Here is a 15,751-nt window from a genome sequence, read left to right on the forward strand (position 1 = left end):
CTGAATATCAAAAACCCAACTGAATGAAATACTTTTGCTCTGCTCAATCTCAATCTGGAGACCGCCAATAATGAGTATATATATTATGATATATAGATAATACGTTTTTTTCTATTCCGAAAACTGAAGCCAACTATAATTAGTGCTTCTTCAACTTCTATGTGTCGAAATTAAATTGAGCTTTAAAATAAAATAAATAAAAAACGAAAACGATGTGAAATATTAAATAAATTCTGAATAACAGAACAATTATTACTTATAAATGTGCCGTTTATTGCAACTCAATGAATAATAATTAAATAAATACATAGCGTCTAAGTACACATACAAAACATATAGATGTCTACAATAATATACAAGTATATATATATACATACATACATATAGAACTACATACATATATATGCAGAATACATAGAGCGAGAAATGATATCGAAGCTAGAACAGCAATTGCACAACTCTTCCTAAAGGAAATAAAATTATGCCACAATAAAAAAAAAACAAATTAAAGAAAAACAAAATCAAAGGACTAATTCCAAGCAATTATATACTTACTTATTGATATATAGATGTATATGTGTGCGTAACTGTGTACTCTACTCTTCCAATTAGTTCCACAATACACACACGATCCACAATCCACAACCCAGGCCCACTGTCGTCGTAGTGTTCCAACAACAAAACCAACAATTACATATATATAGTAAACCCTAGCTTAAATTGGATTAGCAAAAATCTTGAAACTTCTCGTAAAAATCAATGGTATCAAGTATCGTCAGAAGCTTACAAATTACTTATATACATACATACATACATACATATATATGATATGATATGATATGATTATGATAACGATCAATTTCAAGCCCCTTACTTTAAAATTTAAACCAAAATGCCGGGTAATTAATCAATAAAATGAATAATTATTAATTATTATTTAAGCGAAATGAGAAAAAAATACATTATTCGTAATATGTGAAGCGAAAGCTACGTCAAATATGGGAAATCTGTAACTTTGGTGATCTTTTTAAATGTTATTAGTAAAACAAAATACACAAAAACTAAAAAAAAATTATAATAATAACAACTAATAAGTAAAACAACAACTACAAATCAAACAAGTTCTAAATGTGACTTAAAATACGACGTAAAACATTTTTCCACATATAATACAAATATGTATGTATGAGAATCATCAGAAACAATTAATTTAATTCAATTGAACATTTTCAACAATAAAAAAATAAAATGAATAAAATCAGCTGTCTAACAATTAGTTTTTAAGCGCTTGAAATACAAATAGTACATATATACTTAAATGTATGTAAAACAACTAATTCAATTAAGTTACATTTTATACAAACATTTCAAATTAGTTTGCAAGTTTTTGCGGTTTTAAATTTTTTTTAATTTTGTTCCAATAACTAAATTAACAATGGCAATCCACAAACGTTTGAGAGGAAGAGAGCCAAATAATATATTCGAGATAAGAAACAAAATACATATACACCTATTTTCTGTTCAATAAAAATATATTTAACTAAACAATTCGATATTTAATTTTTGAAAGGTGAGTAAAAACAAAATACTAAGCCAACTGTGATTCGATTTAAAATTTAACCGCCAAAATAAGGTTGCAACGGTTTGCACTGCAGCCACTGTTGTCAGCTTGGCTATAAAATAGCTTGTTCTGGATAATTTCAGAGTTCGATTGCTAAAACAAAATTGGTAAATTGCTATTGACGACTTAAAATGTATATACAGTTATGTTTTGCTATTAATAGTTTTTCTAAAACTGTGTGTGGCAAATTTGCTCGCAAAACAAATTAAGCACTGATTTGATTATAAAAATAAATTAAATGCTCAAAAAGTTGGCTAGTTTTTTTCAGCTTTTTTTTTGTATGCTTTCCTACCAGAAATGGCTATTTTTTTCATCTTAAAAGTTGGCAGCACTGCCCCTGAATGTTATGTATGCAAAGAAAACGGGTGTTTGTGTGTTTTAATAGTCACATTTTAAAGGAAAATCAATTTTCACAACAAAAATTTTATTCGATCCAAATTTCCATTTGGCAACTCTACGCATATCGATAAATTATTGCAAATTTCGATATGTACGCAGTGCTACGATTACCAATTCGATTGTTGACGTTTATTGGACAAGGGGGACGGCAATTAAAGGGAATTTCGGTCAATAATAAGTATTTCTCTTACGGCAATTGCAAGATGAGTAAAAGGGCATTGGTTATTTTAGCACCTGGTGCCGAGGAAATGGAGTTCACCATTGCCGCCGACGTACTGCGTCGTGCGGGAGTAAGTGTCAAATAATTTGCCGGCTATTTATAGATAATTTGCAATAGATTTTTCTGGCAGATCAATGTGACGGTGGCCGGATTAAACGGCTGTGAACCCGTTAAATGTTCCCGCGACGTTGTCATTGTGCCGGACAAATCGCTGGAACAGGCAATTGACCAACCTTACGATGTTGTTGTGCTGCCCGGCGGATTGGGCGGCTCGAATGCAATGTGCGAATCGAAGGCGATTGGGGAACTGTTGCGTACCCAGGAATCATCCGGACGTCTCATTGCGGCCATTTGTGCTGCTCCAACGGCGCTGGCCAAGCATGGAATCGCCACTGGCAAATCCCTAACCTCATACCCGGCCATGAAGCCCCAACTAGTTGATAAATATTGGTAAGTTCTCCAGATATTGTTATTTTTATACCAGTTTCTATAAACAAACGTATTTACAGTTATGTGGATGATAAGAACGTTGTTCAGGACGGAAATCTTATAACCAGCCGTGGTCCAGGCACAGCCTTTGAGTTCGCTTTGAAGATTTCCGAGCAGTTGGCGGGCGTTGAGAAGGCCCAGGAAGTGGCCAAAGGCATGCTCCTAACCTTCAACTAAACTTCCTTCTCATTCTTATTTAAAACATGCAAAAGTTGTATAATAGTGAAATAAATACATGTAATATAAAAACCCTTCTACTATATGTTATTTGCCTTTCAAAATAGAACCATATAAATCATAAGTATATAATTTTCTAATCAGCGAAAAGTTTGAAACAATCTGAGTTTTTGGGAAAATAACGCTTACAAAAAATGGCTACAAATTCAATTTATATATTGCTAGAGGGCTTTAAAATTAATCCAAAACACAGATGAATTAATATGTAAAACCACAGCAAGTTTAATTAAATAATTAATAATTTATAACTATTAATGCAATTTATGTTAAGCTAATTTCTGCAAATTTGTTTTTAAAACATATTTTTATTTACTATATTAAATACGTTTTAATATTTTTATTAATTAATTAATTAATGCATTTAATTTTTATTTATTTTCCGCTATATCTCTAGCTTTTTTATTCTCAATTTCCGTCAGCACTGTCTAGCGCGCGCAGAATGGACCTGTTTCACACAAACATTTGCTCTCTCGCTCGCGAGTTATCGCTGCCGGAAAGAATATTTCACTTGCTCAATCGATAGACGATTTCAGCAGTTACAATTCAGAAGCCAACGCGGGAGGACGTGCGCGATTGTTGTTGTTGTCGTCGTCTGGCCGTTACTCGCATTGCATTTCGGTAGAATTAAATTTCGCTGGGATTTGGATTTTGGTTTTTGGGCACGTGAAAATTATTATTTTGTTGTTGTCGTTGTGCCCGTTGTTGCACTTAGAACGCCCAGTGTTTTTTTGCGATTGCGAGTGTTGTGTGTGTGCAAGTGCTTGCTTGCATGTATAGTGTAAGTGTTGTCTGCGAAGACGCTATTACTGTTACTGTTGTTGTACCTATTTCTTTTGGTTAAATTGCACAAGTGTAACGGTATCTATATCTAGAAGTGCATCAGCAGCAACAACAGCAACGACAGTAACAAGAGCGCCAGTCACTCTATTGTAACAGCATAGTGTAAAGTGTGTGTAACCGAAGTTAAAGTTAAAGAGTAACACGAAAAAAATATACATATATATAAATTGTGCAGCTCATTCAAACTGCACGCGTGTAAAAAGCGCAAAAGAGATATTCCAACAACAAAAGCAACTGCAAAAATAGCAACAACAACAAGAGCAACAACAATAACGGACGATCCGCTTGCTTAAATTGCCATAAATTATTTTATAATTTTTGTGTATGCAGTGTAACTACATCATACATACAAATGTACAAACATACATACAAATTTATTTGAATGCAGTTTTACCTTATAGCGAAATTGTTTGTTTGCAAATGTGAAAATTAACATAAGAATTAGAGAAGCAGAGTGAAAATGGCAAACGAAAAGAAAAATCTTGCATGAGAAAAGCCAAAAGAAAATATAAAAAAAACTAGTGGAAACAACAACAACAACTATGGCGCGTCACCCTCTTTGCCTGCTGTTGAGCTCAACCGCTCCTTGCTATGATTCCTCGCTCTCTTTCTCTCTCTTGCTCTCACTTGCCTTGCTCTCTTGCTGTGCTGTGCTGCTCCTTATGAGGCAGCTTGCAGCCTGAGCTGAGCAGCGCTGCCAGCGTTGGCGTCGACCGCACCACGATTGAGGGCAATGTATGGCAACAAAACAACAAACACAAACACAAAAAAAAAAGAATATAAAGAAGCAAAATTCAAAGCTTCAACGTGTTTTTCGGTACTCTCCCTCTCCCCCTCTGTGAGTGACAGTGACAAATGCAAAGTGCATAAGCAGATCGGCAAATAGGCGTTAAAAGTTAAAAGTTTGCAAAGCAAAAAGCTTAACAACAAACGGTATTTGTTCTCAGCAATTGTGCGGGATGTGGAATTTAAGTTCATAGCGCTTAACAGCCGTCTTCATTTGTTTCTCTGCTAAATAAACAACTACATAATTTGTTTATAAACTTATATTTACCCTAGAGAGCAAGCGTAATTTATTTTCTGTCTGTGTGTGTGTATGTGTGTGTGTACAAGAATTGTGTCAGTTGCATCACTCCCCTTAAAAGTCTACCCCTTAAGATACAAGCATGCGTCACAGTCGCGTCGCTGCCGGCAAAGGCCGGTTAGTAAAAGCAGCGCTGCCTGCAGTAATTGTCTCTCTGCTGATTCTGCTCTTTTTATCTCTCTCTCGCTATAGAACAAAAGCTGTCACAGGCTTTTTATCTTAAAAATTCACATTTATCTGCTAATTAGCAACTGCAAGGCGATTTGCTTTTGGGGAAAAATCGATATTCAAACGCTTTCAAGTGGTGTCTGTTGATGGGTGACACACTCTTTCGCTCACATGTTTCCTTTTTATCACTCAATCACACACGCATTACGCGCACACACTCACACAGACAAAAAGCTATGAAATCAACCTGCCAACGGCAGCCCTGACACTGACCACAACAACATTATAATAGCAGACAGTGCCTGCAAGTGAGAGCAAGCAAGAGAGCGAGTCAGAGAGCGAGTGTGTGTGCTTGAGTGTGAGAACGTGTGCAAGACTTCCGCTCTCATCTCTATTTTTGCTTATGCTGGCGCTCTGTTTACAATTTTATTTTTTTTTGTTTTCTTTAATTTCAATTTGTGTTTTCTTCACTTCTTATGCTTGTTCTGCTTGCAACAACAAAGTTCAGTGGCTACAACAAATGCACGCAATCAACCCCTAAATATACATTACGTAGGCCATTTGGCAGCTGGTCATGTTGCGATGTTGAACTCGTAGTGTTATTACTTTAGCCAGTTTTTATTTTGCCCCTTATCTCCATCTCGCTCACTCTCTTAACAACTTGTAACATCATCAAATTGATTTGCTGTCTAGCCTAGAAAATAAAATAATAAAAATGAGAAGGGTTCTTGTTCTTGTTGTTGTAGTTGTAGTTGTTGTCGTTGTTGGCCTGGAAAATGCACTCGAGCGTTGACTGTAGCTGTTCTACTGCTTCCCCCTTCCCCTTCTCATTCCCATTCCCATTCCCATTCCCTCTTTTTTTCTTTTGGCTTGTTCTTGTTGCCAGCATTTTTGCCGTCTGACAAGTTCTGCGTTTTTTCCATGCACTTGGCCCCCTTCTGTGTTTTTTGTTGCCCCTTCTTTGGCCTGGGTGTGTCGCGTTTGCCTCGTGAACTCGTGCCTGAAGTTCAAGTGCCCTCCTTGCATGCGATTTGAAGGCGTGCCCACTATGAGGTGTTTCCGATTAGTCTAATTGCTCGCTCCAAACACTCCAGATAGTTTAACACTAGTTTACAGATTAGACCAACTTTTTACCCCCCAAGTACAGCATCAAAAAAATAGGCAATCATCATTGTTGATCAAAGTTAAGCTATTTTATAGCTAGTCCTTACTATTTTTTAAGTTCTATTGCTAGAAAACTATTAAAATTGCTATATCATCGATGAAGTATTATAAATTTTACATACAAATATAAGTTTGTATGTTAAGAAAAGTGTTTTTTTTTTAAAAGCATTTTTTCTTCGCATTTTCAGCTATTTATTTGTTGGCTTTCCCATCAGAAACAGCTATTTGTTCCTCTAAAAAGTTGGTGTATGTTATCGATGTGTGGCATCTGCGATAACCGAACAACAAACGCAATCAACAACTCTGTTTCCACAGAAATCTAATATTAATAAGTCACCAAGCAGTTGGCAGTTTCCTAAACTTCAAACTAATTAAAGTTCTGTCGAGGCAACGCCTACATACATAAATATGTATCTATGTATGTGTGTAGGTTCTCTAGGCCTATGTGAAAGGAAAGCCTCAATTAGCCGCCATCTATGTATGTGGCTCGTAAACAAGAAAATAAAGAGTTTCAAACAGACCATTTAACAATTAGCGGCTAGACAGATGGAAAGATGAAAAGAATGTTGACGAGATGATGGAGCATGAGCTCACTTTGAAGAGTAACCGATCTCAGTTGGCGTTTGTGGACTAGGGAATGCCCCAATGACCGCCAAAGATGACAGGAATCTATCAGAAGACAAGTCAGATTATAAAGATTTAGATTGCCCAGCTAATCTACAAATATGGATGGAGGAAATGTTAAAAAGACAACTGAGATTAAAAGACAATAATATTAAATTATATAGTCAAATGAGATTATAAGAACTTCGTCGTAATATAAAGATCAAGATTCAATAATCTGTATTGTAAGTTGCTGTAAATACATATAGGAGCAATAAGCAAAATGATTGTTAAATTTATTTATTAATAACGATTGCGAGATTCTGCGAAATCTCAGCTGTTATTTATCTATTAAAATAAGCGAGAGTTTTTTGAGTTTTTGTCGCCTTAAAAAGAACTAGATTTACAGAAGGCTTAGGAAACAGCAAAGATGATAAAAAATCTACCAACGAATAAGCGCTAAAAAATAAAAGTATATGATGGACTCATTTTGAAGAAGAAATGATAAAAATCTGTCAAAGAATAAGCACGAAAGAATACATTTCTATGATGGAAAGATGTAGATCAGAATGATGAAATAACCCGCCTCCGCTGAAATGGAATTTCAAATGTAGAAAGTCTTCCTAAATAGAGCAAAACTACTGCTAATTAACACGTTGAAGAATTTTGAACTATTTCAAAAAGGCACCAAATATAGTTTAAGAAAAAACACGTCTCCCCGTCTCAGCTCGTAACTGGAATGGAATTTAAAATGTTGAATATCAATTTAATTGAGCTCGTTCTCAACTGATATGCAAATGTTTTCTAATTGGCGACCCCGAGCTCAGACCGATAACTAAATAGCCCAGAAAGATCCCCAAAGGCATGACATAATCATAGACACACTCATATAACTCACCCAAAAGCTGTCCCCGAGTTGTGAATAATGAATGATCTAATGATCTAATGGAGCAATTGAATCAATGCAACTTAATAATATGATTTCATTGGTGTCTAGTTTATAGATCAAGATTAATGCCGTTTATTAATGCCTGTCAGTTTGCGGTACAATTATAATTTGCACGGAGCTTAGTGCTCATGGCCCTCCTCCCCCATTCAACAATATTGCTTTATATTTCTTATTATTACTACTATTATTTATTTTTTTTTTTTGCTTAGCAATGACGTTGTCAAACTGGTTGTCCGTGTGTGCGTTTTTATCAGCATTTATTGTTTTGTGACTGTTGTTATTGTCCGTTCAAATGTCGCTTAATTGACTTTGTGGTTTGCCTCAGTCTCGCATATTCTCTCATTCTCATTCTCATTCTGTCTCTCTCTCATGGGCCTGGGAACCCCGACCGAACGCTGATCTAAGCTTTGCTTCTCCTGCCCTTGCACGTGCAACCACCTTTAGCTACTTTTGAGGAGCACTTCATAGACCATTGTTGACTCCTCTCCGGGATGTCATCAAAAATACTCTTTGCGGTCGTTTCAAGTGCTTTTTTATGGGCTCTCCATAACATGAGAAACGCCTTTTCGAGTCATAAATGTGGAATCACTGTAGCAATTGTTGGGTCTGCTTAGTACTGTATTAAATAAGCACGTTTTATACCTATACTTAAGTAAGAAGCCGTCTTTCTGGAAGGTCTAAGCAAAGGGAAAAACTTGAGAAAGGTCTGGGTATTTACTGGCAAATCGTGATTCTACAAACTGAAATAAATTTTGATTTCTTTACAAGTTTAGCTTTTATTCAGTAAATTCCTTAGGTTTTTAACTTGAGAAGAGTCTCCTTATCTATAATCAGTTGATTTTTTGAATAAAATGACAATTCTTAAACTTTGACAATTTTAAATCAGACAAACTTAAGCGAATTCTTTAAAATCTTTTGGAATTCGTATGTCTTTTAACTTTACTTACATTTTCAGAAAATTTTCCTCAAACATTCGCAACTTCTTGCCAATTTTATTTATAGATTACATTACAGCTCCCTAGTATGCTCTGTCAAACTCAACAAGTACCTTCCCAGGGCTTTAAATTACGAGAGCAGTTTCCATATTATTTTTTCTACAACTCAAATAACATTCTGAGTTGATTTCTTCAAGAAAATCGCAATTCTTTTTCTACAAATAAGAGCATGTTGTATATTTTTAGATTTGTTTCTTTTAGTTGATTCCTTTACCAAAGGAAAACTTAAGCAAAGTTTGTGATTTCTTATAGACTTGTTGTTTCCTACAACTCGTATCATCTTTCCAGTTCGTTTGGAGCACTTGCTCAGTTTTAATTTTAGATCAGATTCTTTTAGTTCTATATATTCCCATTGCCTGTATCCTCCATCTTCCATTTGTCGCTTCCCAGTGCCTTAATTTTAATTATATTCGCTAGAATGTCTATCAGAACAGCTGTTGATAAATCCGTCATCATCATCGCAGCTGGAGGCGATTCTTTTCGTCTCGTTTTCATTTTCAATTTTGTGCTATTTTCGATTTATTTTGCTTTGCTAATTTGCAATTTAAATGCGAAGACACAAATTGTCAGTGTTTCTTTTAATGAAAACTATGTAAATTTAGAGCTTCTGTCTCAGTTAAATGTATTCCCCATACGTTCTATGTATATGTATATATTCACGACCAAGGGGAAGTCATCGTAAATCATCGTAATAGCCTTCAGTTAATAGTAGGTATTAAAGCAACGATTAGATCAGACTCTGCTCTCTCTCTTTCTCTCTCTGTTGCTCTCTGTCTCTATCTATATTTCGTTTTCTCTCTCTCTCAGTTAACGATTTCGTAAGGTACAAAAGTTAAGGCCGCTTGCGTATATGTAGCTAGAGTTCTCCTGAATTCTAACTGTACAACTTATCAGTCAACAATTAAATTCATGACTCGCTTATCTGCTGATAAGCACACACATACACACACACACCTACACACACGCACTTGCTAGATCGTTTTTTGTGTTGAAATTATGTTTTGGGCTTTTACGATAAGTTTCGGTTGATTTGAGGACTGACAGAGTGACTGATGGCAGCGACGCCAGCGTCAGCGTCAACGTCAGCGCCGCTGTCAGTGCTTGTCCAGCTGTTGCCATTATTACAGTTTGACAGCCACTTGAGCTAAATGTCAGCCGTGATTTGTTGCTGCTTACGCTGATAATCAGTTATTTCTAATCTTAAGCTTGCCACTCACGTCTGCCTGTTCTTCTTCTTCTTCCCCCTCCTACCCAATGCCATTTAAGAGCTTTATGTACAGTTAGTATTGTTTTGTTTGACTGCCCAAAGAGTGTCGACAGAAATTGATTAAAAGTCATAAAAGCGAGCGGCAAAAACAAAAACAAAAGCGTCACGAAAATTCCCATAAACACACACAGACACATACAAACACACAGACAGTTAGTTTACTTTGCCAAAAGACATTCAATAATAATACAATTTAGCAGCAATAATTGGCCATTGAGCCGGCTTTGGGCTGTAGATAACGAGTAAAAGAAAGACGGCAAGAGTGTGAGAGAGTAAGAAGAAAATGAAGAACTAACGGCAAGCTAATAAAACGTTTGCTTCTGCTTCCTCTTCTTCTTGCTGCTACTTTTGTGATTTCTTATTTGGCCAAGTTTGTTGCACAGCTGCCGCAGCCACTGCCGCTGCTGCTGTCGACGTCGACGTCGCCGTCTGCTGCCGACGTTGTCTACCATCATTTTACATGCTCTTGCACTTTGCACGCTGCTTCGCATTGTCTTTGTTGCCGTTGTCTATTTCCGGTATAATAATGCGACTGCGCAAATGCGCTTGCTCTCTTTTTTGCTCTGCCCCTCTCACACAAGTAAACCGGTCTCGCAATGACGCTCTCTCTCATTGCCTCTCTTCTGCCTATGTTGACATTTTGCTGCACTCACGTACTCACGCACACACGCTCACACTCACACTCACATACAATATATGTACGTGTGCAGCGTTTATCAGTAAACGTAGTTTCCGTTGTTTGTTCGAATTTCATTGATTGCAAATTACGCGACCGTTTTTCGACATCGAATTCGTCAGTGCATGTGTGCTTGTTGTTGTTGTTTTAATATGTTTTATCCAAGACACAGTGTGCGTCAAACTGTAGGCGCTTTAATTATCGCAAATGCCTCTTCCGCTTGTGGTTTTTCTTATATTTACAGTTTGCTTGTGTATGTGTTTTTTTTTTGCTGGCATTGACCCACTGGCAAACAACAACGACGCGAGCGCGTGATAACAAGTGTTGTTGCTTTTGTTGCTTTTGTTCTTCCTCTTCACACACTTTACATACGTCTATGCAAAGTCAGCAACTGTTCACAGTAGACTTTTACAGAGCCGCCTAAAAGTATGCAACATAATTGAGAAAAAATATTCTTAGACTCAATTACATTGATTAAATAAGAATTTAAAATAATATAAATTAAAAATAATAAATATATTCTAAATTATACTAAAAAATGAAAAACTTTTTTTTTTTGAATATTTAAAATTAAATGCATTTGTCACTTCAAATTTTGTATGTCAAAATAATGCTAATTTATGATTTTTGAAGCTAAAATATAAATATATTTATTGCTTATAATTTGTATTATTTATAAAAAAATTAAGAAGAGTGAAAGTTATAAAAATATATTTATGGGACTTTCTCATACAGATATTTTTTGCCTGGTTTGATTCTATTAAAATCATTACTCTTTTTTACATCTTTGAGAAATAAAAAAATATGTTAAAATTAATTTACTTATTTTATTTCTGTTTAATTTACAGCAAAGTATTCAAAAGTACAACAAGAAAATGTTAGCCAAATTTTAGTACAATTTAGAAATAAGAAAAAAGAAAAACTCTGCAAGCAGGCAACACCCATTTTTTCATCCGCACCCAATTCACGCACAGACGCAAAGACGGCGTCCCCGCGCAGTTACGTCCGCTCTCGCTCCACACCGCAGTCGCCCCACTCGCCGCAATTGGTGGCGATAGCCGGTCGGGGGGAGGAGATCAACGGTCGCAATTATTCAGCATCAGCATTGGCATCGGCATCGGCTTCGGCGTCGACGTCGTGTCCGCTGCTGCAGCCACGGCATCATCAATCCGAGCAGCAATTGTCCAAGCGGCGCTGCATCTATGCATCAACGGGGAGTGCTGCCAATATCATGATGGATCGCGAGTCCCTTAGCGAATGGGCTAAGGATAAGCCACTCAGCATTCTTCAGCTGGATCCGGCGGATCGTGCCGTGCTGCGTATAGCAGGTGAGTACCGATATAAATACATACATATATAATTATTTGTCGATAATATGATCTAAATGCTGCTGACGATATGTAGGGGAATCTTTAGGCATAATCGATTGTAGATTCTTTATTCATATTTACATTACTGATCAAAATATGTGTATTGTATAATCGATATTAACAAATTAGTTTATTTATAAAATCAATATTTAAAAAATTATGTAGCATCAACTGAATCGATTTTCATCTAAAAAATTTGATATTTTTCGACCCTAAGCCATCTATCATCAAATTTTCCACTTTGATCCCTCATAACTTTATCAAAAACTAACCGATTTTCAAGCTGATTGGCATTTTGATCATGATTTGGCCTCTTAATTCATTCGGCATTTAAATTTTTATCATCTAAAAAATTTGATATTTTTTGACCATAAGCCATCTATCGTTTGACATTTTTTCAAAAACTTTGATCCCTCATAACTTTATCAAAAATTAACCGATTTTAAAGCGGAATATCATTTTAATCATGATTTGGCCTCTAAATTTCTGCATTTAAATTTTTATCATCTAAAAAATTTGATATTTTTCGACCCTAAGCCATCTATCATCAAATTTTCCATACATACCCCTTGACATTTTTTCAAAAACTTTGATCCCTCATAACTTAATCAAAAATTAACCGATTTTCAAGCGAAATGGCATTTTGATCATGATTTGGCCTCTAAATTCATTCTGCATTTAAATTTTTATCATCTAGAAAATTTGATATTTTTCGACCCTAAGCCATCTATCATCAAATTTTGCATACATACCCCTTGACATTTTTTCAAAAACTTTGATCCCTCATAACTTAATCAAAAATTAACCGATTTTCAAGCGAAATGGCATTTTGATCATGATTTGGCCTCTAAATTCATTCTGCATTTAAATTTTTATCATCTAGAAAATTTGATATTTTTCGACCCTAAGCCATCTATCATCAAATTTTGCATACATACCCCTTGACATTTTTTCAAAAACTTTGATCCCTCATAACTTTATCAAAAACTAACCGATTTTTAAGCTGAATGGCATTTTGATCATGATTTGGCCTCTAAATTCATTCTGCATTTAAATTTTTGTCATCTAAAAAATTTGATATTTTTCGACCCTAAGCCATCTATCATCAAATTTTGCATACATACCCCTTGACATTTTTTCAAAAACTTTGATCCCTCATAACTTAATCAAAAATTAACCGATTTTCAAGCGAAATGGCATTTTGATCATGATTTGGCCTCTAAATTCATTCTGCATTTAAATTTTTATCATCTAGAAAATTTGATATTTTTCGACCCTAAGCCATCTATCATCAAATTTTGCATACATACCCCTTGACATTTTTTCAAAAACTTTGATCCCTCATAACTTTATCAAAAACTAACCGATTTTTAAGCTGAATGGCATTTTGATCATGATTTGGCCTCTAAATTCATTCTGCATTTAAATTTTTGTCATCTAAAAATTTGATATTTTTCGACCCTAAGCCATCTATCATCAAATTTTGCATACATACCCCTTGACATTTTTTCAAAAACTTTGATCCCTCATAACTTTATCAAAAATTAACCGATTTTAAAGCGGAATATCATTTTAATCATGATTTGGCCTCCAAATCGATTCTGCATTTACATTTTTTTCATTGAATTAATTTGATATTTTTTGACCTCTAGGTCTAGCTTATTATTTCGGTGTCATATCTATTACAAAACGACATCTTAACATACTGATACCAGAACCAAAAGAAACAAACTGAAATAGAACCTTTTACCGAAATAGTTTAATCGGGATGTACGGGAACCGAAACCGTAACCTATATTTGTTTCGGTTTGATTCCCTCATTTAAATGATTTTTAAATCTGTTTAAACTGAAAAATAGCTCATAAAAACTCTTGACAAATACGACTGTGTGACAATTCTTTGGCCAAATATTTGCTTTAGCCCACACAAAGCATGGCTCAGAGACCGAGACTCGACAATCGGTTCATTGCACCTATTAATGCCAATGCTTGTCAAACTGTGCTGCAATGTTGCAGTTGCCAACAGTTGCCAAGAGTCGCAACGCTGCATTGACATTTTTTCAATACGGTAGCTCCCCCTCCTCTCTCCGCTCTCTTCCTCTTGGCCTCAACTGCCGTCGCCGCTCCCAATCCGCTGATGGAACTCGCATATTATGCGCTAATTCCACACCTAACGGTGCAGCCTCCGCCTGTCGCTTTTATTCTATTTCTGTGCCGCCAACGGAGTTGGCAGTACGCAGCCCACAGATTTTCCCCTTCCCCCTCCAACCGTTTCCCCAGCCATTTCCCTAACGCTTTGTCGCTTGACATGTATTTTTCATTTTATTTTATTTTTATTTGATTTTTTTGCAATTGCAACACAAAAATTGAAATTTATGTCGCCGTTTGTTGCCTCTGTTGAGGGCATTGTGCGGTAATAAAAAAACGAAATAAATAAAAAATGAAATGGAAAATAAAATTGTTAAGTCTATTGAATGCTCTACAATTGTTGTTTGTCGAGTTATTTGCTCCGAGTTATTTGTAGACCACGAGACAGTTGTAAATGCAACTTTCTACAAGATTTTATGTGCTGCCTGGAAGCCAATGGATTGACACTGGAATGCACTGGAATTTTTGCAACTATATTTTCATTGTATTTTCGTATTTTTTTTTTTTTCTTATTTGTAGAATTTATTTATTTCACTCCTAGAAATTGAATCTTATTGTAATAAGATCCACGTTTCTAATTGCTAAATTCGGGTTTTGCTTTTTTATGCTGCCAGAAACTTTATCTAAAAAACATTAATTTTACTTAATTTATACTTTTTTTTTGTGGTCCTGATTATTTATCTCTGTGTAAAAATGAATCTCAGTTGGAATAACTCTCTTTTCTTGTCTATTTTGGCCATCTCAAGCATCTAATTGGCTAATCCAATAGTATTTGGCTGTATTTAAATCGATGACCTTGATTGGATTGTAATCACACCTGTCTACACTTTAAAATAAAACGCTTTTTTTTTACTTTTCCACTTTCCATGACGCCCACACAGTAACGAGTCTGTTGTTAAGCCACGCCCACAAAACTAAATGTAATTTTATTCAATTGCAAATGATTTAAAAAAATGAGACAAGACGCGAGACAAGATCTCAAGCGAAACTGAAAACCAGCTAAAGTTGATTGAGATTGATGGTTGATGGGCGTACGAAAAATAGGTGATAGGTAGAAGAGAGGGGAGAGAGAAGAGTGGGGAATTGAGGACTAGTTGCTACCAGTAACAAACACCCACAAACGTTAGAGTCAACTGTATATTGCGTAGGCTCCATGTGTGAATAAATCTGAGCCGATATGCAAAAGTTGGACAACTCTTAATGTTGCAAAGTTTTGCATTTTGTGTGTGTGTTTTTTTTTTTTTATTGGCGCCGAGTTTTAATTAGCCCTGAGCCAGTTTACCCACAAACAAACACACAAACACACACACAAACACACACACACAGTCAAACACACGCACACCCACTGTGCTGTTGATGTAACGGAAAACTTGGCCACATTTGTTGATTTGGCTTTTTAAGAGAACTAAAACTTTGCATAGAGCCAACTCGCAACTCGTAACTCGAATTTCGCAGTCAGCTAATGAAGTCGAAACGCCCACAAACAAAATTGCAAGAGCTGCGTTCCCCTCCCCTCCCTTCC

The 15,751-nt window shown here is 35.7% G+C and overlaps 2 protein-coding genes across 2 annotated transcripts in view; both read left to right on the forward strand.

Annotated features, from left to right (window-relative positions):
• Positions 1-2,116: 2,116 nt before the first annotated feature.
• Positions 2,117-2,983, forward strand: LOC117783614 (protein dj-1beta). The gene is made up of 3 exons (XM_034621077.1): positions 2,117-2,310; positions 2,371-2,690; positions 2,750-2,983. The coding sequence occupies exons 1-3, from the start codon at positions 2,224-2,226 to the stop codon at positions 2,904-2,906; spliced, it is 564 nt and encodes a 187-aa protein (XP_034476968.1). The 5' UTR covers positions 2,117-2,223; the 3' UTR covers positions 2,907-2,983.
• A 523-nt stretch (positions 2,984-3,506) lies between these two features.
• The window catches only part of LOC117784596 (microtubule-actin cross-linking factor 1), an 89,649-nt gene continuing 77,404 nt past the window's right edge, over positions 3,507-15,751 (forward strand). The window contains exons 1-2 of the mRNA XM_034622379.1: positions 3,507-3,744; positions 11,561-12,040. Of these exons, the coding sequence (XP_034478270.1) occupies positions 11,944-12,040 (97 nt within the window). The 5' untranslated portion in view covers positions 3,507-3,744; positions 11,561-11,943. The remainder of the gene's footprint in view (positions 3,745-11,560; positions 12,041-15,751) is intronic.

Source organism: Drosophila innubila (genome assembly GCF_004354385.1).
Source record: "Drosophila innubila isolate TH190305 chromosome 2R unlocalized genomic scaffold, UK_Dinn_1.0 1_C_2R, whole genome shotgun sequence".
Classification (NCBI taxonomy): Eukaryota; Metazoa; Arthropoda; class Insecta; order Diptera; family Drosophilidae; genus Drosophila; species Drosophila innubila.

What these genes read in the sequence shown, in the direction of transcription:
- LOC117783614 (XM_034621077.1), top strand. Translation starts at nt 2,224, where the DNA reads ATGAGTAAAAGGGCATTGGTTATTTTAGCACCTGGTGCCGAGGAAATG. An exon ending in ACGTACTGCGTCGTGCGGGA is followed by an intron (nt 2,311 to 2,370) that starts GTAAGTGTCAAA and finishes TTTTTCTGGCAG; the next exon opens with ATCAATGTGACGGTGGCCGG. An exon ending in CAACTAGTTGATAAATATTG is followed by an intron (nt 2,691 to 2,749) that starts GTAAGTTCTCCA and finishes ACGTATTTACAG; the next exon opens with TTATGTGGATGATAAGAACG.